At 47.8% G+C, this 22,829-nt stretch overlaps 1 protein-coding gene across 3 annotated transcripts; it reads left to right on the top strand.

Annotated features, from left to right (window-relative positions):
- The first annotated feature begins 8,093 nt into the window (after positions 1 to 8,093).
- Positions 8,094 to 13,998, top strand: LOC109770774 (uncharacterized). Of its 3 annotated transcripts, none has more exons than XM_040399428.3 (6): positions 8,094 to 8,384; positions 9,865 to 9,999; positions 10,521 to 10,597; positions 10,755 to 12,554; positions 12,685 to 12,877; positions 12,963 to 13,998. In XM_040399428.3, exons 2-6 carry the CDS (start codon positions 9,927 to 9,929, stop codon positions 13,658 to 13,660), a joined length of 2,841 nt encoding a protein of 946 aa, XP_040255362.1. In that variant the 5' UTR covers positions 8,094 to 8,384; positions 9,865 to 9,926; the 3' UTR covers positions 13,661 to 13,998. The 3 variants fall into 3 exon arrangements, with proteins under 3 accessions (XP_040255362.1, XP_020185072.1, XP_020185073.1); XM_020329483.4 differs by having other exon boundaries at positions 8,094 to 8,388; XM_020329484.4 differs by lacking the exon at positions 8,094 to 8,384 and adding an exon at positions 8,451 to 9,780.
- The last annotated feature ends 8,831 nt before the right edge of the window (positions 13,999 to 22,829 follow it).

Here is a 22,829-nt window from a genome sequence, read left to right as displayed (position 1 = left end):
GTGATAGTAAATTTCAGCAGACTATATAAATTTTTCCTTACCAAATTCCACCTACCAAAGGCGCTTCACTCCCCGGCAACGGCGCCAGAAAAGAGTCTTGATGACCCACAAGTATAGGGGATCTATCGTACTCCTTTCGATAAGTAAGAGTGTCGAACCCAACGAGGAGCAGAAGGAAATGATAAGCGGTTTTCAGCAAGGTATTCTCTGCAAGCACTGGAATTATAGGTAGCAGATAGTTTTGTGATAGGATAATTGGTAACGAGCAACAAGTAACAAAAGTAAATAAAGTGCAGCAAGGTGTCCCAATCCTTTTTGTAGCAAAGGACAAGCCTGGACAAACTCTTATATAGAGAAAAGCGCTCCCGAGGACACATGGGAATTATCTTCAAGCTAGTTTTCATCACGTTCATATGATTCGCGTTCGGTACTTTGATAATTTGATATGTGGGTGGACCGGTGATTGGGTGCTGTTCTTACTTGAACAAGCATCCCACTTATGATTAACCTCTATTGCAAGCATCCGCAACTACAACAAAAGTATTAAGGTAAACCTAACCATAGCATGAAACATATGGATCCAAATCAGCCCCTTACGAAGCAACGCATAAACTAGGGTTTAAGCTTCTGTCACTCTAGCAACCCATCATCTACTTATTACTTCCCAATACCTTCCTCTAGGCCCAAATAACGGTGAAGTGTTATGTAGTCGGCGTTCACATAACACCACTAGAGGAGAGACAACATACATCTCATCAAAATATCAAACGAATACCAAATTCACATGACTACTAATAGCAAGACTTCTCCCATGTCCTCGGGAACAAACGTAACTACTCACAAAGCATGTTCATGTTCATAATCAGAGGAGTATTAATCTGCATATAGGATCTGAACATATGATCTTCCACCAAATAAACCAACTAGCATCAACTACAAGGAGTAATCAACACTACTAGCAACCTACAGGTACCAATCCTAGACTTAGAGACAAGAACTGGATACAAGAGATGAACTAGGGTTTGAGAGGAGATGGTGCTGGTGAAGATGTTGATGGAGATTGCCCTCTCCCGATGAGAGGAGCGTTGGTGATGACGATGGCGATGATTTCCCCCTCCCGGAGGGAAGTGTCCCCGGCAGAACAGCTCTGCCGGAGCCCTAGATTGGTTCCGCCAAGGTTCCGCCTCGTGGCGGCGGAGTCTCGTCCCAAAAGCTTGCTTGTGATTTTTCTTCGGACGAAAGACTTCATATAGCAGAAGATGGCCACCAGAGGGCCAACAGGGGGGCCACGAGGCAGGGGGCGTGCCCAGGGGGTAGGGCGCGCCCCCACCCTCGTGGACAGGTGGAGGCCCCCCTGACGTATTTCTTCCGCTCACTATTTTTTATTATTTCCAAAAATAACTTTCATGGAGTTTCAGGACTTTTGAAGTTGTGCGGAATAGGTCTCTAATATTTGCTCCTTTTCCAGCCCAGAATTCCAGCTGCCGGCATTCTCCCTCCTTATGTTAACCTTGTAAAATAAGAGAGAATAGGCATAAGTATTGTGACATAATGTGTAATAATAGCCCATAATGCAATAAATATCGATATAAAAGCATGATGCAAAATGGACGTATCAATCTCCATCGTAGCATCGTTGTCGTCTCGCCAACTATTACTTCTACGACTATCGCTACCGCTTAGTGATAATAAAGCAATTACATGGCGATTGCATTTCATACAATAAAGTGACAACCATATGGCTCCTGCCAGTTTCCGATAACTGTGTTACAAAACATGATCATCTCATACAACAATTTATATAATCACGTCTTGACCATATCACATCACAACATGCCCTGCAAAAACAAGTTAGACGTCCTCTACTTTGTTGTTGCAAGTTTTACGTGGCTGCTACGGGATTAGCAAGAACCGTTCTTACCTACGCATCAAAAACCACAACGTGGTATAGTGATTGCTTTTTGATCTTCAGAAAGAACCCTGTTCATTGAATCCGATTCAACTAAACTTGGAGAAACTGACACCCGCCAGCCACCTTTGTGTAAAGCACGTCGGTAGAACCAATCTCATGAACGCGGTCATGTAATGTCGGTCCGGGTCGCTTCATCCAACAATACCGCCGAATCAAGAAACAACTAGTGCCGGCGAGCAATATGTATATACCCACGCCCACAACTCCTTTGTGTTCTACTTGTGCATATAACATCTACGCATAGACCTGGCTCGGATGCCACTGTTGGGGAACGCAGTATTTCAAAAAATTTCCTACGATCACGCAAGATCTATCTAGGGATGCATAGCAACAAGAGGGGAGAGTGTGTCTACGTACCCTCATAGACCGAAAGCGGAAGCGTTAAGTAACGCGGTTGATGTAGTCAAACATCTACGCGATCCAACCGATCAAGTACCGAACGCACGGCACCTCCGCGATCTGCACACGTTCAGCTCGGTGACGTCCCTTGAACTCTAGATCCAGCTGAGGCCGAGGGAGAGTTTCGTCAGCACGACGGTGTGTTGACGGTGATGATGAAGTTGCCGACGCAGGGCTTCGCCTAAGCACTACGACAATATGACTGAGGTGGAAATCTGTGGAGGGGGGCACCGCACACGGCTAAGAAATCAACTTGTGTGTATATGGGGTGCCCCCTCCCCCGTATATAAAGGAGGGGAGGAGGGGCCGGCCGGCCTCATGGTGAGACCCCAAGGGGGATTCCTACTCCTACTAGGAGTAGGTTTCCCCCCTTTCCTAGTCCAACTAGGAGGGGGAAGGAAGGGGAAGAGGGGAAGAAGGAAAGGCGGACCGGCCCCCCTCCCCAATTCGGATTGGGCTTTGGGGGGGGCACCCCTCCTCTTGGCCGCCTCCTCTCTCTTCCATTAAAGCCCATGTAGGCCCATTAAGCCCCCGGGGGGTTCCGGTAACCCCCCCGGTACTCCGGTATATGCCCGAACTCATCCGAAACCATTCTGGTGTCCAAACATAACCTTCCAATATAACAATCTTCATGTCTCGACCTTTTTGAGACTCCTCGTCATGTCTGTGATCACATCTGGGACTCCGAACTACCTTTGGTACATCAAAACACATAAACTCATAATACCGATCGTCATCGAACGTTAAGCGTGCGGACCCTATGGGTTCGAGAACTATGTAGACATGACCGAGACTCATCTCCGGTCAATAACCAATAGCGGAACCTGGATGCTCATATTGGTTCCTACATATTCTACTAAGATCTTTATTGGTCAAACCGCATAACAACATACGTTGTTCCCTTTGTCATCGGTATGTTACTTGCCCGAGATTCAATCATCGGTATCATAATACCTAGTTCAATCTCGTTACTAGCAAGTCTCTTTACTCGTTCCATAATGCAACATCCCGCAACTAACTCATTAGTCACATTGCTTGCAAGGCTTGTAGTGATGTGCATTACCGAGAGGGCCCAGAGATACCTCTCCGACAATCAGAGTGACAAATCCTAATCTCGATCTATGCCAATCAACAAACACCATCGGAGACACCTGTAGAGAATCTTTATAATCACCCAGTTACGTTGTGACATTTGATAGCACACTAAGTGTTCCTCCGGTATTCGGGAGTTGCATAATCTCATAGTCATAGGAACATGTATAAGTTATGGAGAAAGCAATAGCAATAAACTAAACGATCATAGTGCTAAGCTAACGGATGGGTCAAGTCAATCACATCATTCTCTAATGATGTGATCCCGTTCATCAAATGACAACTCATGTCTATGGCTAGGAAACTTAACCATCTTTGATTAACGAGCTAGTCAAGTAGAGGCATACTAGTGACACTCTGTTTGTCTATGTATTCACACATGTACTAAGTTTCCGGTTAATACAATCTAGTAGCATGAATAATAAACATTTATCATGATATAAGGAAATATAAATAACAACTTTATTATTGCCTCTAGGGCATATTTCCTTCAGATGAAACATCCAACAATGTTTACAATTTTTCTTAGGATTTTTAACACTTATTCTCCGCGCTTCAGCTACCAAGCGCCCCTTGCACTCCTCCGTTGCACACCGTTGAGCTCGACCACCGCAAGATCCATGGCCGAAAATCGCCGCCCGAGGAGGCCAACCAGCTGTCAAACGCCGGCAAGGCCCTCGCCGCGGAGCCGACGAAGGAGAAAGTCGCTTACCTGACCAATGGGAAGTTGAAGCCTTCCACCGTCGTGCAGACACAACTGGACCGGCTTTCTAGGCAACTTAATTGGATTGTAATACTCCCTGCATTCCAAAATAAGTGTCTTAATTTTATACTAACCTAGTGTTAATTTATAGTAAGGTCAAGACACTTATTTTTGGGACGGAGGGAGTAGTATTTAAATTAGAACTACTGTCGTCGAATGTTTTCAATCATCTACGGTTTAATATGTTGTTATTTTGAGCTTGCAGACTTACAAAAAGACGAGTCTCCCCTGCGGAGAACGCTGCCCTGACCGCTCCCTTTTCCGAGGGCGAGGTCTGGGGGGCCATTAGAGGCATGAACCCAACATCGGCCCCGGGCCCGACGGCCTTCCGGTGAAAATTTTCCAGACTATTTGGAATGTGATCAAACCCGAGATCATGGCCATCTTCGATGAATTCTATGTGGGATCCATTGACCTCGGCTGCCTCAATTTCGGGATTATCTCGCCGATTCCGAAAGTGCCTGGGGCGTCCGACATTCGACAGTTTCGACCGATCACGGTGATCAACGTGATCTTCCGTATTCTGGCGAAAGGGTACGCCAATAGGGTGACCCTGCTTGTGGATTGCATTACCCACCCCAATCAATCGGCCTTCATCCAAGGCCATTATATCCTGGACGGGGTTCTAGTCCTTCATGAAGTCCTCCACGAGATCCGCGCGAAACACCTCAAGGCGGTCTTCCTGAAGATTGATTTCCATAAGGCCTACGATACAATCAGCTGGTCATTCCTTTGGGAAGTTTTGCTCCGAAAAGGCTTCGATGACCGTTGGGTCACCCGCGTGATGCAGATGGTGTCCTGCGGTCGAACTGCCGTTAACATTAATAGGGAGATCAGACCCTACTTCCTCACCCTATGTGGGGTTTGATGGGAAACGTAACATGCAATTTCAAAAATATTCCTACGCTCATGCAAGATCTATCTATAGGTGCATAGCAACGAGAGGGGAAGAGTGTGTCCACGTACCCTCGTAGACCGAAAGCGGAAACGTTTGACAACGCGGTTGATGTAGTCGAACTTCTTCTTGTTCCGGCCGATCAAGCATCAAACGTACGGCACCTCCGAGTTCTGCACACGTTCAGCTCGATAACGTCCCTCGAACTCTTGGTCCAGCAAAGTGTCGAGGGAGAGTTCCGTCAGCAGGACGGTGTGGTGACGGTGATGGTGAAGTAATCCGCGCAGGGCTTCGCCTAAGCACTACGTGAATATGATCGGAGGCGTAAACTGTGGAGGGGGATGCCGCACACGGCTAGGAATCAATGTTGTGTGTTCTAGTGGTGCCCCCCTCATATATATAGGTTGGAGGGGAGGAGAGGCAGCCAAGGAGGCGCCCCAAGTAGGAGGAATCCTACTTGGGCGCCTCCCAATTCGGCCTCCCCCTTCCATATTCATCCGGAGGGGGAAGGAAGGAGGAGGGAGGAGAGAAGGAAGGGGGAGGCCGAATCCTCCCCTTTCCTTCTCCCTTCCCTCCTTTCCCTTCCCCCTTATTTCGGCCTATAGGGGGCACACCAGCCCCTTAGGGGCTGGTCTGTCCCTCTCTTGTCCCATTAGGCCCATATAGTTTGTCGGGGGTTGCCCGGAACCCCTTCCGGTGACCCGATACGTACCCGATATCCCCGAAACACTTCCGGTGTCTGAATACTATCGTCCTATATATGAATCTTTACCTCTCAGCCATTTCGAGACTCCTCGTCGTGTCCGTGATCTCATCCAGGACTCCGAACAACATTCGGTCACCAAATCATATAACTCATATAATACAAAACCGTCATCGAACGTTAAGCGTGCGGACCCTACGGGTTCGAGAACTATGTAGACATGACCGAGACACCTCTCCGGTTAATAACCAACAGTGGAACCTGGATGCCCATAATGGTTCCTACATATTCTACGAAGATCTTTATCGGTCAAACCGTAATGACAACATACGTTATTCCCTTTGTCATCGGTATGTTACTTGCCCGAGATTCGATCGTCGGTATCTTCATACCTAGTTCAATCTCGTTACCGGCAACTCTCTTTGCTCGTTCCGTAATACATCATCCCGCAACTAACTCATTAGTCACTTTGCTTGCAAGGCTTCTTATGATGTGTATTACCGAGAGGGCCGAGAGATTCCTCTCCGACAAATCCTAATCTCAATCTATGACAACCCAACAAACACATTCAGAGATACCTGTAGAGCATCTTTATAATCACCCAGTTACGTTGTGACGTTTGATAGCACACAAGGCATTCCTCCGGTATCCGGGAGTTGCATAATCTTCATAGTCAAAGGAATATGTATATGACATGAAGAAAGCTATAGCAATAAAACTAAACGATCAATATGCTAAGCTAACGGATGGGTCATGTTCATCACATCATTCTCCTAATGATGTGATCCCATTCATCAAATGACAACACATGTCTATGGTTAGGAAACTTAACCTATTTTATTAACGAGCTAGTCTAGTAGAGGCTTACTAGGGACACAATGTTTTGTCTATGTATTCACACATGTATCAAGTTTCCGGTTAATACAATTCTATCATGAATAATAAACATTTATCATGATATAAGGAAATATAATATAACAACTTTATTATTGCCTCTAGGGCATATTTCCTTCAACTGTCGCCTAGCACGATTTGCTTGACTGTATTGCCCTTCACGAGCCGGATGTAGAAGCAGGCCCTGATCACGTTCGGTGGCGTTTGGAGCCATCGGGCCAATTCTCCACCAAGTCCCTCTACCGGGCCATTGTCGTCTCCACCGCCCCCTTCCTCTTACGATGGTGTGGTCCATTCGCCTACCTCTGAAGATTAGGATCTTCATGTGGCAATGGATCCGCGGCCGGACCCCGTCCGGTGTGGAGGTCCGAAAGCGCAATGGTCCTGGTAACGGTCTTTGTCCGCTCTGTGGCATCTCGGAAGACTCGAATCACATTTTCTTCTCCTGTGTGTCCGCCCAATTTTTTTGGAGCTGCTTTAGAGAGGTGGTTGGCGGCTATTGGTGCCACACCAATTTCCCCGACTTGTTCGCAGAACTCCAGGCCTCCCCCTGCATACTCGCCACATTAGGTGGTTGGAGATTGGGGTCCTCGCCTGGACCCTCTGGACGATCCGCAATAAACGTGTGATTCAGCGCATTCCGTTTCGACGTGCTGCTGACGCTCTTTTCAAACTGTCTGGTTACTTGCAGCTTTGGCGGCCGCTTAGCCGCCCCCAGGACCGTGATGCCATCTCTGCCTTCATCGCCGACCTTTGCTCGATGGCAGTCCGCTTATCGCCGCCGGTTCCTCCACCGCCCCCTGAGCCGGATTAGGAGCCGTGCCGTGCTCCTCTCCCTCTTTGTGTTCTTCTTTTTTGGGCTTGTTGAGCTGTGCCCTCAGCAGAACCTCAGTACTTGTTGTCGCTCTTTTATGTTACTGTGTGTGTGTGTTGCGTGAACATTTGTATCCTGTGTGGCTCTGGCAGTTGAATTTATTAACTATAAAGCGGGGCGAAAGCCTTTTTTAATAAAAAGATAATAAGATTAGATGTCCAATTCTTTCATCACTGTCCGCGGACTCGTCTCGACCGATCGCGGTCGAATACCGCGTCCATTTCGAAGGCAGCGTTGGAGATGCCCTTAATAATTCAAAAGGTTGAAACAACACCTTCTACAAACAGAAATGCAGGTAGTACAGCAGCCACGGCGAGTAAATGCACTCGTACTACATCTACGGCACGACGATTGCAACGTACCACCATGGTGGCCGAAGATACAAGAAACCATAATAAATTTCTACGCACGGCACATTCGGATCACGCAGCGTAGTCCCGGAATCCATGCCACGCTCCGTATGTTCCTTGTCACTACACTGCACGTCCACTCCACGATCCGCGCCCCTCGCTCGCTCATCATCACCGCCTTTTCTCCATTCCACGCGACGCACGCACGCACGCACGCAATCCACCCCCACGACACGAGCAGCGGGTAGGATATCCGAGAGACGCGAAAGGGAGAGGAGCAAGAACACAACAAAGCAACAGTTCACGGGACAGAAGGGAGCTGGGTGAATTCCGCCAACCTCCCTCCCGTCCCATTCGCCGCTCCCACTGCACACTGCGCAGCAGTGGCACCAGCTCGCTGTTCCGCCCCCCGCCGCCGGCCAATGCTCGCCGCCGCTCCCCCGTAGGTGCGCCCTCCCTCCTCCCCCGTCCCCTTCCCCGGAACGCGCGACATGGGCGGGATTCTATCCTTTTGGCCGAGGATTTCTCGCCTTTCTGTTGGTAGCGCATTTTTTCTTCCTCCTTATCTGGTTTCGGGTTCATCTTCCTCCACCGCGGAACTCGGCCATGGGGCGCCGGATGCGCGGCGGCATTCGATTCAGGCCGTTGTGTTCTTCTCAGGCGAGGAGTTTGTTTGCGGTTTTATTAGGTTTCGCCAGGGAATTTCGGGCCCGGTGCGCAGGAGGGAGGGAATGTGGAGATCCGAGCTCGATTTATGATCCCCGGGACCAGAAATTAGCCATCGATGCTGGCGTAAAGGCGCCCGCTTTTGCCCCCAGTTCCTCCCGTCCCTTTCCGCTCCCGCGCCCGAGAATTTATTGCTCCGACGCGCGCCTGCCTCTGCCAGATTCCCTGCCCCGCCTGCGTACCCGGCCTCCGGAGCTCTCGATTCCCGGACTAAACCGGGGAACTCAGCCGCATTCCGCGTGGAAAGCTCCGAGTTCTTGGTGTTTCTCCTCCTCTCCCCCGCGGAGAAGACTGCAGAGTGCAGACGCTCCTCGGACAGCTCCCCCTTTTTCTTTTGCTTTGTGCCTTCAGGGCTCGTTCCTCTGGTCCACAGTTTTCTGGAGTACATCGCCAAGGTTACATCTCGTTCATCCACCACAGTTTGTATCAGAAACATTTTGAACTCAGCAGCTCGAGTTTTTAACTTCTCATCGTCCCATGAAGTGTGCAAGCAAAGCCGATCTCCTTTCTCTCTCTCATGTGAGCCCGTGCCTGCTAAATCATCTCTCATCTGACGACGGCAAAAGCGCAGCCTTAAAAAGCCTCTCTCGCCGCCTGCAAAGATTCCTTTGGATGGTAATCATGGCCATGAGTTGCTAAACCCGATCCAATGCACTCTGCATCATGTTACCCCCTGCCCCTGTTGGCTGCTGCTGCATCTCCACTTTTCCAACTTGCCCCCTCCTGCCGCCAGGCACAGTCGTTCATCGCTTCGTTCGACGCGCCATTTTGCCATCTTCTCTCGGTTTTAAACAAGAACAGGGCCGTCGACTGTGCTCTCCTTGCGCCCGTCTGGCCTACCAACGCCTGCGAAAAACCCAGCCTTAGCCATGTGTGTGTCCAGGTTTTCCTGTGAGGACGGCATCGCGCTACAGTAACACCACCAGGCCTCCTCTTTAAGTCTTTATGTCCCGTAGGTTCAAATTTTAAGGCTTCAAATGCTACTTAAGAGCCTCCCAAGACGCTCCACTCTGCGCTATTGCTGCCCTGCTGGCTGTTTGTACCGGCGGCGGCTTATAAACGCTCTTGTTATTTAGTTAGCTTGATTGATTAGCTGGCCTTGCGGATCTCAGGTACAATCATGTGGCTGGTGATGTTTCATGTCCTCTGTGTCATTTCGCCTAACTTCTTTCTGTAACTATGTTTTTTTTTTCCAGGAATCTCAAAGCTTTGCTGATGTTGTAGTGCTCGGAGGTAGTGTTTTAGTCAGAACAAGGCGATGATCAACTTGTTCGACCTGAGCACGGGGATGGCCAGCACCAAGGCACTCTCTGACAGAGCTCACAGAGAAGGTACGTAAATTGCTCTTTATGTTTATTTTTTGCAATGTTGTTGATCTGCAAGGTTTTTTTATTCGGTAGTGCGTATTCAGTTGTCAGCTGCTTCATTTTACTTGAGATAAATGCTGCTTTTCTACAATATATGTGGTACTACTTGGTGGTGGGTGCGGTGTAGCATTTTGTACATTTCTGCCTTAGGTTCTAATATTTTGGACATTTGCTGGCACAAATGTTGCCAGTCTCCCTCTTGTGTGGGCGCTAGATGGCATTGGCATTGTATGGAAAATGATTGCTTTGCATAATGTAGACATTTCGCCTTTGGATGATGACATATTTTGCTTGTCTTTTCCTTTGGATGTTTTTCGCTCCATAGGTTTGAAATAGCAAAGAATGCTGCTTCTATTTCTTCGCAACACGCTGGTCTAAATATTGAAGTTGGCTGTGTTCTTTTTGTGTTAGCTTGTTTTGTCTGGCATGTAGGTTGTTTTTGTGTCATTGTCAAACTATTTATTTGGTTTAGCTTGACCTTTCAGATTCTCCAGTTCGTAGAGGCCGGACAGATATCAAGAGAACCGTTGATCCTGCTAAAGTTTGTATAGAGGATAAACTGGTGAGTGCCATGTCATGTTTCAGTTTGTCATAGGTGCACTGCCTAACTTATCCTGGTCAAAATTTCTTGTAAATATACGGCAGCAAAGAAACTACTATTTTTTTTTGGCAAGTGAGATTTTTCTGTCTTCTTTGTTCTAATACAAATTTCCCTGCAGGAGACAAGTACTAGGAGTTCTTTAAGCAGCAAATCAGATGCATCACCCATGAAGAAGCTACTAGCAAACCAGATAGCCAAAGAAGTGGAATCAAAGAGGAAACCACCAAGTGTTGTTGCCAGGTTGATGGGGCTTGAAGATGATCTACCTGCTCAAGAACAGGCATTACATTCTGCCAAAAGTAATTTGAGGAGAAGTCATTCACATGATAAGTATGCAGCAACAAAGAGGGCCCTGCAGCAGCAAGAGCAGCACCTCTACAGCAAAACAACACGGGGCAAACACACAGGCCCCAAGGAAACAGTAGAATTTAAGGATGTGTATGCAGTCTGCGAAGAACCATTAAGAACACATCATCTTCAGGACCAAACTTCTTCAGGACTGAGGTCTTCACAAAACAAGAGAGACGAAAGGATAGAAGTTGTTCGACAAAAGTTCATACAAGCAAAACGCCTCGCCACAGATGAAAATTTCCTTCATTCAAAGGAGTTTCATGAAGCCCTGGAGGTTCTAAGTTCAAATAAGGATCTGTTTCTAAAGTTCCTTGAAGAACCAAGCTCTGTTTTCTCGAACCCGCTCTATGGACAACACACAATGGCTGCACCACCTCAGACAAAGCGCATTACTGTCTTGAAACCATTTAAATCTGCTGAGAATAAAGGGGCAAGAGAAAGCAGAACACACCAAGCTGATGAAGAAAATGACTTTGTAATGGGAAAGTCACACAAGAGATCTCATTCAGCAGAAGATACCTTCTCGAAGCCAAACAGGATAGTGGTCCTAAAGCCAAGTCCTGGGAAACCTAACAGAGCACATGCCAGGCTAACTCCCAGATCATCTCCATTTGAACTGATTCAGCGGACAGCCTTTCTTGGTGATTTACAAGATGGTACATCCACCCTAGGATGTACAGAAGTATCGGGTGCTTCGGCTCAATACCTGCCAGAAGATCGGCGGCGGCGGGATGAGTCTCTACTGTCTTCTGTATACTCAAATGGGTATAATGGAGATGAGAGCTCTTTAAGCAGGTCAGAAGGTGATAACATTGATGAAGATGGTGGTAGCCTAAGTGACTCGGAGGTAGTCAGTCCAGTGTCGCGGCATTCATGGGATTATATCAAAAGATATAGCAGTACTTACTCATCTTCAACTCATAGCAGGGCATCTCATTCACATTCAGCTGAGTCGTCTGTGATCAAAGAAGCCAAAAGGCGACTTTCCGAGAGATGGACAACGGTAGCATGTGATGAGATCAGTCAAGAAGTAAAGTTGCCAAGGACCTCAAGAACTCTGGGTGACATGCTCTCCATCAGAGAAACTGAGAGAGAGGAAACTGATGCTGTAATAAACTCTGCTTCAAGTAGCCGGTCGTGTGGCACAAAAAATGAGTTGGCCATGCAAGCTAGTTCCGTATCTACATTAAGAGAGGATGAAACTGAGGAGAGCTCTCCAAGAAATTTAGCGAGATCAAAATCTCTCCCGGTGTCATCAGCAATGTTTGATAACATGGTGGTGTCTGCAAATTCTGAAGGCTGTGAAACACCGAAGGTGGATACAAGGCAAGGTAAAGGAAAATTATCATTCAAGGGGAAAGTATCAAGTTTTTTCTTCCCTAGAAGTAAAAGGCTGGCAGAAGAGAAAACCACCCTTCCTTCTGATAGCTTTGGTGAGAAGGTTCAAGTCACTTTTCTTGACGACAAGCGATCAGAGACCAATAGTGACCTTCAATTTGATGAGCAAATAGCATTTTGCAAGGACAAAGCTGACAATTCCACCATACAAACAAATTGTTCTTTAAATGTACGCATTAATCTCAAATTATTTTGTTTATGCCTTACTATTTGCTTGTTGTCTACGGCCATGGCCATGAGTATGGGGCTTTTGATGCAAAGATTATCGTTGTGCTTACTAACTTGTTGACATGTACCAGGTGGATGTTGGTTCCATGGAAGCACCTGTGTCTTCTGACTGCCCTAGTGGATACACTGATGAACCCACATCAAACGGTGGCCTAAAATGCATGCGCGATCAGCCTAGTCCTACTTCAGTTCTGGATGCATCATTTGAAGCTAGCAACACTAATGAACCTGAATCATCAAGAAGTACCAGTGCCTGCAATGAGAGTAAGTTTTTCCTTCTTTTCTAATTGTTGAGCCTGTCGTTTCCTGTTGGTATACATACTAAGTATTTGTTCTTATTACGTTACAGGAGTTGCCTTACGATCTCGTGCAATTGAGTCTGTTCCCTGCTCGTTATCATGCGAGGACACATACTCACATTCTCCATTACACATGCATCATCTGAATTCCTCAAATGCAGAGGATAATGAATCAGAATGTTATGCCCTTGTACAGAAGATACTATCATCTGCTGGATTAGACAACCTACAAGTGAGTATGGTTTTCACAGGTTGGCATTCAGCTGATTGTCCTCTTGATCCTGCACTGTGTGACAAGTTCTTGGACCGCAAGGAGGAGGCTGCTAAATCGAGGGAGCGTAGGTCGAACCAAAAGCTTCTCTTCGATTGTGTAAACATGGCATTGGTTGAGACTGGCCAGGAAGCCTTGCTAAGAACCTACCCGTGGGGTAAAGCATGCTTCGGAGCACGGAGCGAGGCACTGTCTCAAGATCTAGGGGAAGAAGTATGGAACCATGTGAGGGATTGGCTTTACGGGGTGGACAGATTGGCGGCAAACGAGTACGGCGATGCTGCAATGATGCTGGAAAGAATCGTGCACCAGGAGGTGGAAGGAGGAGGCTGGATGAAATCAGCGAGGTCGGAAGCGGATGAGATCACAAAACAGATTGCAGATGGTCTGTTGGTGGAGCTAGTCGGAGAAGCCGTGGCGGATCTCACAGTTTGTTTTCCACAGCAAGACCTCGCAATGCCAATGCCAAATCTGTAGGAAGCAACTGCTCTGTGTGTGATGCTGTTATCATAGGAGAAGTGGTCTTAAATTTGTTGTGCTGAGAGAAACCTTCAGCATCTTCATACTACTAGCTTGTAACCCAAGCGCACGTAGTAGTTGCTTCTGCATATACCTGTAGCGCACCACAGATTGTATTACAGCCCTTTTGGTCAAAGCATGTCAATTGTGCAGCTCTGCACAAGCCATGTGGCAACTAGTTTTTCCTTTTTAACTGTCACAGTAGTAGCATATTTTACTGTCACCAGCTCCAGCGGCATGTGGTTTCAGTATTATTCTAACTCTCCTTAAAGGAATGGAAAAAAGTTTGCAAGACCCATGCATGTGTGTTTGACTTAACAAAGCACTGCTCCCTAAGTATATAATATAATGTTGGCAGGGATTGAATATACGCATCTGTCAGTCATGATCGCTTTTGTCAATCTGTACGGATTAAGAGCAGGATTAATTAATGAAACCTAGGATGAATCATTTTTGGTGCGCAAGATGACAGCATGGGCCAAGACAAGGCCACGCACGACTAATGAGTCCTTTTTGTCGGCCCTGCACATTCTTCTTCTACCCTGGATTGGATAGGATACTTTTGTTATATCAAGGTGTAGCAGTATTTGTTTAAGCAAAGCGCTGGGGCAGATGTTTCGCTTGACTTTGTAGTGTAACCTGGTGCATGGTTTGGCGTGTATGTGTTTGACTGTAAGGTGCTGAGGCACTAATGTGGAACCACCAACTGCTCACCAGCTTTAGTTATCCTCCTGGTACTCCTTGGGTTGTTTTTTCACATATGAACTCTGCATCTGGTTATCCTCTCTTGTGAGACTACAAGCAGGCGTGTTCGTTCATACTGACTGTTACGTCCCTCAACTCGATTTACTCTAGTTCATAGTGGTACAGGAGGAATTGGAGTTCAGGGGAGGTAGGGTTCGAGGAGGAAGAAGGGGATCGGGATGAGAGTACAAGTCCAGATGATTCTCGATGCCTCTCCACCTAACGCACACCAACTCTTATCCCCCCAGTTCCCAGGTTGCTGGGTCGAACTTGTGGCTGGGCCGCTTCTTCCTCTTGGGCCGGCCTTCTCCAGGGTCATGGGCTGTAGAGGTACTTGGGTTCGTGACATTCTCCCCTCCTTCAGAATCGGCTTGTCCCCAAGCCGCAGCAGCTGGGAAGCGACTGCGCAGCTCGAAGTAGTCCTCCCACGACGCTAACGACGCCGGCTGGTTCGTCCACTTGATCAACACTTGCGGTAGTTTGGCAGCACCTTTGGTGATGACGCGTCTAGCCAGCACTTGCTCCGGGATCCCTGGCGGTGAGTGTGGCATTGCTGGGTTCGGCAGCTCGGGCTCGGCTGCAGTAGCCGGTGGTAGAGCTCCTCGAAGCAGCGACACGTGGAAGACGGGGTGGATCTTGCTCGATGCAGGCAGTTGAAGGCGATAGGCGACCGCGCCCACCCGCGCCAAAACCTGAAACGGACCAAAGTAACGGAAAGAAAGCTTATGGTTAGCTCGCTTTGCCACGGAGACTTGGACATATGGCTGCAGCTTCACAAACACCCAGTCCCCCACTGCAAACGAGCGTTCAGATATGTGTTTATCAGCCAAATCCTTCATGCGTTGACGAGCCCGTTCCAATTGCTGTTTGAGTAGTGTTGTCATCAAAGCCCTTTCATGCATCCAATCCACAAGGTCTGAGGGAGCAGTGGCTGAGGCATCCACAATGCCAAAATGCCTCGGAGGATGACCATATAACGTCTCAAAGGGCGAAGTGCCCAGTGCTGAATGCTTGGAAGTGTTGTACCAAAACTCCGCTTGATGCAGCCATTGAAACCAACGGTGTGGACAGGCATGAACAAAGCAACGCGAGTAGGATTCCAAACACTGATTGACTCGTTCTGTGGTGCCATCCGTTTGCGGATGATAAGCAGAAGACATGCGCAACTCGGTGCCCGCTTGCCGGAAAAGTTCCCTCCAAAGCTTGCTAGTAAAGATACGATCCCGATCGGAAACCAAGGCATAAGGGAGACCATGACACTTGTAGATATTTGCCATGTAAGCAGATGCAACCTGAACAGCCGAGAAGGGGTGGGCCAAGGGCATGAAATGAGCATACCTCGTCAGCTTGTCCACAACCACTAAAATGCAGGAATAGCCCTTCGAGACTAGCAGCCCTTCCACAAAGTCTAAGGTGACAGTGTGCCATGGGTGTGGTGGAACTTCCAGGCCATCTTCATGCCAGGCCAAGCAAAAAGCCTCTTTAGCCGATCATAAGTCACATGGATACCAGAATGCCCCCCCCCCTGGCGGACTAGAATGCATCTGACGCAGCATGAGATCTTGAGCTGTTTTGTTGGAACGAAGCCACACACGTCCTTTGTATTTGATCACTCCATCATGCACAGTATACGAAGCCGTAGGGTCTGTTGCCCCGGTGTATTTCTGCAACAGTTCACATGCATGGGGGTCAGATTGGTACCCTTTTGTGATCTCATTCAGCCAAGTGGGCAGAGCCACAGAGATTGCTAATAGCGCTCCATGCCGGCAAGATAAGGCATCTGCCGCTCGGTTCTCCACGCCTTTCTTATAGACAATCTTGTATTGAAATCCAAGGAGTTTGGTGAGAGCACGCCGCTGCCAGGGAGTTGTCAGTCTTTGATCATCAAGATGGGCGAGGCTGTGTTGATCAGTACGTATAATGAACTCTCCTGACTGCAAATATGGACGCCAATGATCCACCGCCATTAACACTGCCATGAATTCTTTGTCGTATGCCGAAAGGCCTTGATTTCGCGGTCCGAGAGCTTTACTGAAGAAGGCCAACGGGTGACCGTCTTGCATTAGCACCGCGCCAATTCCGGTGTTAGATGCATCAGTTTCCACTTCAAAGGTGCGATCAAACCGTGGCAAAGCCAACACCGGCGCAGTGATAAGGGCTTTTTTCAGATGCTGAAAAGGCTGCTTCTTCCTCGTCACTCCAAACAAAGACTGACCCCTTTTTAAGCAAGTTTGTCAGAGTTCTACTGACCACACCAAAATTGCGCACAAACCGTCTATAGTAGCCAGCCAACCCAAGAAACCCGCGAACCTCTCTGGCTGAGGTGGGAGTTGGCCAATCCCGGACTGCTGCAATGTTCTTGTCATCCGTTGAGACTCCATCAGCGCTGATGACATGGCCCAAATAAGTGAGACGTGGTTGGGCGAACTTGCACTTAGCTTGGTTGAGGTAGAACTGATGCTTGCGCAACAACTGAAACACTTGCCGAAGGAGCTCCTTGTGTTTCTCCAAGGTGGCACTATGTACCAGGATGTCGTCAATGAATACAAGCACACCCTTGCGCAACAGAGGCGACAAGACAATGTTCATAGTGCCTTGAAAGGTAGAGGGACCACCAGTAACACCATTGGGCATGACCTTGAACTCATAATGCCCGTGATGAGTCTTGAAAGCAGTTTTGTACTCTTCCCCCGCCTTCATCCGGATTTGGTGATAACCCGCTCTCAAATCAAGACTGGTAAACCAAACTGAACCTGCAAGCTCATCCAACAGCTCCTCAATGACTGGCAATGGGTATCTGTTCTTGATTGTGATGGCATTTAACCTGCGGAAATCGATGCAAAATCTCCAACTCAAGTCCTTTTTCTGTACCAACAGGACTGGAGCAGCAAATGGACTACAACTATGCTGAAGGATGCCTTGTTTGAACATTTCGGCCACTTGGCGCTCAATCTCATCTTTTTGAGCTGGAGTGTAGCGGTAAGGCCTCAAGTTGACAGGCCGTGCCCCTGGTATCAATGGGATGGTATGATCAAAATCCCATTCTGGAGGTAGAGTGGATGGCGTATCAAAGAGATGAGCAAATTCTTGCAATAGAGTCGCTATCACCGAAGGAACCTGGTCCTCTCCTTCGGACACATCAATAGCACAGAGTTGGATAACCTGATGCACATCATTACAGTCAAACAGAGCATGCAATTGGGCTGATGATAGCTGATAACAGTGTTGCACACTCGGTTGCACTCCTTCCAACAAAATTTGCTTGCCATTGTACAAGAACTGCAGCTTTTTGAGTCCCCAATGAATATCCATGGGACTATGCTCTTCTAACCAATCCATACCCACAATCATTTCATAACAACCAAGTGGCAACACCTTAAGGGTAGAGCAAAATTTGTTGCCTTGAACCCACCACTCACAGTTAGGCACTTCCTGGGCACAACAGAGATGCCCCCCATCAGCAATGCGCACTCGCAAAGGGTGACCTGAAGCCACAACACCAGTCAAACGAGCAGCTAAAGTGGTACTGATGAAGCTGTGAGAACTCCCTGAATCAATCAACATCAACACCTTCTGATTCTGAATGAGCCCTTGCAGCCGAACAGTTTGCGGTGTTACAGTACCGTCCAACGCTGCCCTGGAAATAGTATGACATTCAATGCCTGCATCCGAATGCTCTGACTGCACATCCAAACCTGGAATTCCCAAGACATCAAACAATTCCTGGACAACGTGTAACTGAACTGCGGTGGCACATTTGTGATCTCGAGACCATTTCTCGCCGCACAAGTAACAGAGGCCTCGCGCGCGACGATAAGCACGCAGTGTGGTCAATCTCTCATCAGTTGATGGAGATGGTTGCGCCATAGCATTGGGCATTGGTCGACGATCGGTAGCTGTGTCTACAGGAGCGGGAGGTGGTCGTCCTGGAGGCGGAGGCAATGGCATTGCCCCTCTCAGATGCGACCGAACCGCTGATCCAGTATCAGTGCGACGCGGTTCGCGTCATTTAGAAATATCCAGCCTCTTCCTGCAGATAAGCCAAGGAAGTAGCAGTATCCAGGTCGTGAGGATTATGCACAAGAACAACAACACGAATTTCATCCTTAAGACCATCTACGAAGCGAGAGAGAAAAAGGGCTGGATCTCACGAACTACTATGTGCCAAAAGGGAGTGCATAAGCTCATTAAATTGAGTAACATAAGCTAAAACTGAATCTGTTTGGCGTAAGTGGAAGAGCTGGCGCAACAGAGAGGAAAACTCGTTGCGCTCGAATTGGTCACAGACCAATGAACAGAAGGCTTCCCAAGTCAGGTTACGCAAGGTAAACCCTCCATTTTCGAGCCAAATCATCGCCGGCCCCGAAAAATGCATAGCAGCAGTGTCTACCCAAAGCTCCGGATCAAGGTGAAACACACGGAAATAGGACTCGCAATTCCGTTTCCAACTGCGGGGCCTCTCTCCCCAAAATGGTGGAAAATCAAGTTTGGGACGGGGAATGGAAGGGGAACGAAAACGATGTGGGCTGCCCGAACGGGAGGCATTCCGCTGGCGCGAGAACTCCCCAGACAGTGGTAGCGGCTCGAGAGGACGGACTAACGATCGTGAACGGGAATCCGGGAATCCTCGAGAGTGTACGTACCCATGGCCGGAGGCGGAACGAGGGTAGTTACTACCCCAGATCCAGACCCCCAAGTCGAATTGTCGTCGTGGCTGCCATCGGGCCTGTGCGTGTCCTTGCTCGCCTCCGAAGTCGTCCCACCACCAGATCGTGGGATCAAGGGTGGCAGATCCGTCGGCTTGAGGGTGAGGGCGGGGTTGCGGATGACAGTGTCCAAGTCACGGCGGACGCTGCCGATCTTGGTGCGCAGATCGTCGACCGAGCGCTCGAGCGCCGGTCGCCACTCCGCGAGACCCTTCACGGACGGCTTGACCTCCTCGAAAAGGGCCGTCGATGTCACCACCGCCTCTTGGATGGAGGCGTTCTGCTCCTGGATGCGCTTGAGCGTTGCCGCAAGCTCGTCGATGCGTTGCTCCATTTCGAGGGTGTGACGTTGATTGCGCGTGGAGAAGATGGGCTTCTGGAGATAATCAGTCAAATCTGATACCATATGTTACGTCCCTCAACTCGATTTACTCTAGTTCATAGTGGTACAGGAGGAATTGGAGTTCAGGGGAGGTAGGGTTCGAGGAGGAAGAAGGGGATCAGGATGAGAGTACAAGTCCAGATGAGTACAAGTCCAGATGATTCTCGATGCCTCTCCACCTAACGCACACCAACTCTTATCCCCCAGTTCCCAGGTTGCTGGGTCGAACTTGTGGCTGGGCCGCTTCTTCCTCTTGGACCGGCCTTCTCCAGGGTCATGGGCTGTAGAGGTACTTGGGTCCGTGACACTGACCCAGCTCACGCCACCAAAATCAAATCCACGCAGTGGCTATGATCGGCTGTGGCTTCGTGGATTTTCAGACCACGATGCTCGCGGACGCGGTGCAGGGAGCTCCTAGTCGGCGCTGCAAGCGCCGATTAGCGCAAACAGCGCTCGCAGCGGGAGCTAGCGGGCCGGCCCAATCGAGGAGAAAAAACAGCAAAAAACTAGGATGCAGAAACTGGAACTCGAACCCATCACCTAAGGTATAGCAACCTAACGCCCGAACCACCAGACCGAGGTGCTAAGCTTGTCAACTACCAGAAACGAGGTACATTTGACCATTCCTCCACAGATATATTATATACCCAAAGTAAATTATTTGAAAAAGAAATTCACAAAAAAACCACGAATATGAAAAATGGTTCGTGAAAAATAGAAAAAGATCATCAATTTCGAAAAAACCTTCATCCATTTTGAAAAAAGTTCACAAATTTGAAAAAAAGTTCACTGTTTTCGAAGAAAAGTTCATTGAATTCGAAAAAATTCATCAATTTTCAAAAAGAAGTGCATGGATTTTGAAAAAAAAGTTCATTGAATTGAAAAAAAGTTCATCAATTTTCAAAGAAGTTCATCAAAATTTAAAAAGTTCATGGATTTCGAAAAAAAATCATCGATTTTGAAAAAAAAGTTCACAGATCTAAGAAAAGTTCATCAATTTTCAAAAAGTTCATCGGATTTGAAAAAAGTTCATCAGATTTAAAATAAATTCATTGAATTGAAAATAATTCATTGGATTTGAAAAAAAGTTCATCGAATTGAAAATAGTTCATTGGATTTGAAAAAAAAAGTTCATCGAATTGAAAAAAGTTCATCGGATTTAGAAAAGTTCATCGATTTTTAAAATAAGTTCATCAAAATGTTAAAACGTTCATTCATTTTGAAAAGAGAGTGAATCAAGTTTGAAAAAAAAGTTCATTGAAATTGAAAAAAAATCATCAAACTTGAAAAAATTTCATTGAAATTAAAAAAAAGTTCATCGATTTAAAGAAAAAGTTCACGAATTAGAAAAAAATATCGTCTATTTCGAAACATTCCACGCATTTAAGAAAAAAGGAAAGGGAAAAAAACATGGAGAACATAGTGGGTATTTGCTGTATGTATATAAGAAGGATGAAAGGAGGTTCGTATTCGCGAGAGGGAAGCTGGCGTAGTGGTTAGTGGAGGGATCTCGCAACAGAGATATCGCTGGTTCGATTCCTGGGTACGCACACATTCCTTTGCCCTCCTTTTTTGACTATCAAACAGATAGTTGGGCCGAGCCCATCTAACTCCGCTGCAGGCGCCGGTTTGCGGAAACAGCTGTAACCGGCGCCTGCAGCGCCAAATAGGGATTACCCGCGGTGCATCCGTTGCGGTAAAAAAGGCGCAAGAATATTGGGCTGGAGGGGCCGCGCGGTAGGCCTCCCGCGAGCGACATCTTCGTCCTGGCCTTGGCAGTTGCCATAACGACGCCATCACAAAACAGTGCAATACTGGCCCGCCCTCAGTTGATGCCGTTTTGCCTGTGCTGGGCCTCTCGTGCCATCAGCAAGCAACTGGCCACACGGACGCTGGTGCGACCACTGTTCACTGTTGCACAAGGACCACTGTTCGCGAAAACCAGTTGTTTGTTTCAGAGAGAGAGAGACGTCCATGCATGAGGAAGCACGTCCACGGATGCTTCAGGCAGCGTTTTCACAGCTCATACCGGCACATCAACCGCAGATGCTGTCCTCTTGGATGCATATATATTTTCATTTTTGTGCCAACTACGACAGACGACGCAGCACAACATCTTTTTCAGATACAGGATGCCTTGCTCGAATCCAAGGATTTTTTTAACCAAGCAAAGCCTGGGGATTTAAAATTCTAGTCAAGCGAATTTGGCCACCAGAGTCTGTAAAAAGGTTGTAAACCCAAGTCCACGTACGAGTAGTTGCTTCTGCATATACTCCTGTAGTGGTGCACTGCAGATTGTACTACAACTCTTTTGGTCAAAACATGTCAAATGTGCAGCTATGTACAAGTCATGTGGAGCAACTAGTTTTTCCTTTTTATTAATTACTATTAATAAAAATATTCGGTTTTTACTTTCACAGTGTAGCATATTGGAATAGGGCCTAACAGATATTCTAAAACATAAAGACCATGGACTCGTACCTACTCACAGAGTTCATGACTCGTCTCATCACACAATAAAAACTTGCCCTTGAGGCAGATCGGAGGGTGGCCATCACCGGTGATACTTGTAACACAAGGAGTTGACGACGTCACAGAAGATAAATACATGCTTCCTCCATGGAGATGGCAACAAGCTCCTACGGCCACAGGGCTTGGCGACGTCCTTGATGCTAGGTAATGGTGACATCCTTCCTTGTTGGATTTGGATTCGTAGAGGAAGAAACTCAGGCGGGCAGACTGGGAGGGGAAGAAGCTCAGGCGGGAAGAAATGGGGGGTTTTGCAGGCGAACGGGGATGGGTCGATGCAGGGAAACATATTTAAAGAGACCAAATGCGCCTACCAATCTGGCGAGGGAATAACCAGGTAGGTTGGAGGATCTGACGAGCGTGACACGCCAAACAGCGAGACTACCTTAGTAAACGACAACTTTACACAAATTATCAGATGGTCTGCCTTGTGTCCAATAAGTCAGACGCTCTGGCAAATAAGACGCGTTAGCCGGTCTAGCGGGTCAGCGGGACTATGGAGGCATTCAGATTAAAAGTCAGACTCTCCGGCATCATAAATATAAACGTCTAGAAAAAAGGCTGACATCTTTGCAAAATGTCTAACTATATGACATAACAGGAAAACAGAAAACACGCTGTTTCATCCGGCGCTTCACACCGGTGGCACGCTGACAGCATGACCGACGACCGTGGACTGTGACCGGTCAAAGGCGCCTTAGTAGGCGGCATGGCAACGTGCAAATTGGACGCCTATCAACTAGGCACAAATTGGGGGGGGGGGGGG

The sequence above is a fragment of the Aegilops tauschii genome, chromosome 2, assembly GCF_002575655.3.
Source record: "Aegilops tauschii subsp. strangulata cultivar AL8/78 chromosome 2, Aet v6.0, whole genome shotgun sequence".
NCBI classification, from domain to species: domain Eukaryota; kingdom Viridiplantae; phylum Streptophyta; class Magnoliopsida; order Poales; family Poaceae; genus Aegilops; species Aegilops tauschii.
Note: the sequence above shows the minus strand (reverse complement) of the source record. Positions and strands in the feature narration are given on the sequence as shown.

Bases quoted from the DNA above. Each gene is read 5' to 3' on its own strand.
- LOC109770774 (XM_040399428.3), top strand. From the start codon at position 9,927: ATGATCAACTTGTTCGACCTGAGCACGGGGATGGCCAGCACCAAGGCA. The intron at 12,555-12,684 runs GTACGCATTAAT...GACATGTACCAG, and splicing joins AAACAAATTGTTCTTTAAAT to GTGGATGTTGGTTCCATGGA. The intron at 12,878-12,962 runs GTAAGTTTTTCC...ATTACGTTACAG, and splicing joins TACCAGTGCCTGCAATGAGA to GAGTTGCCTTACGATCTCGT.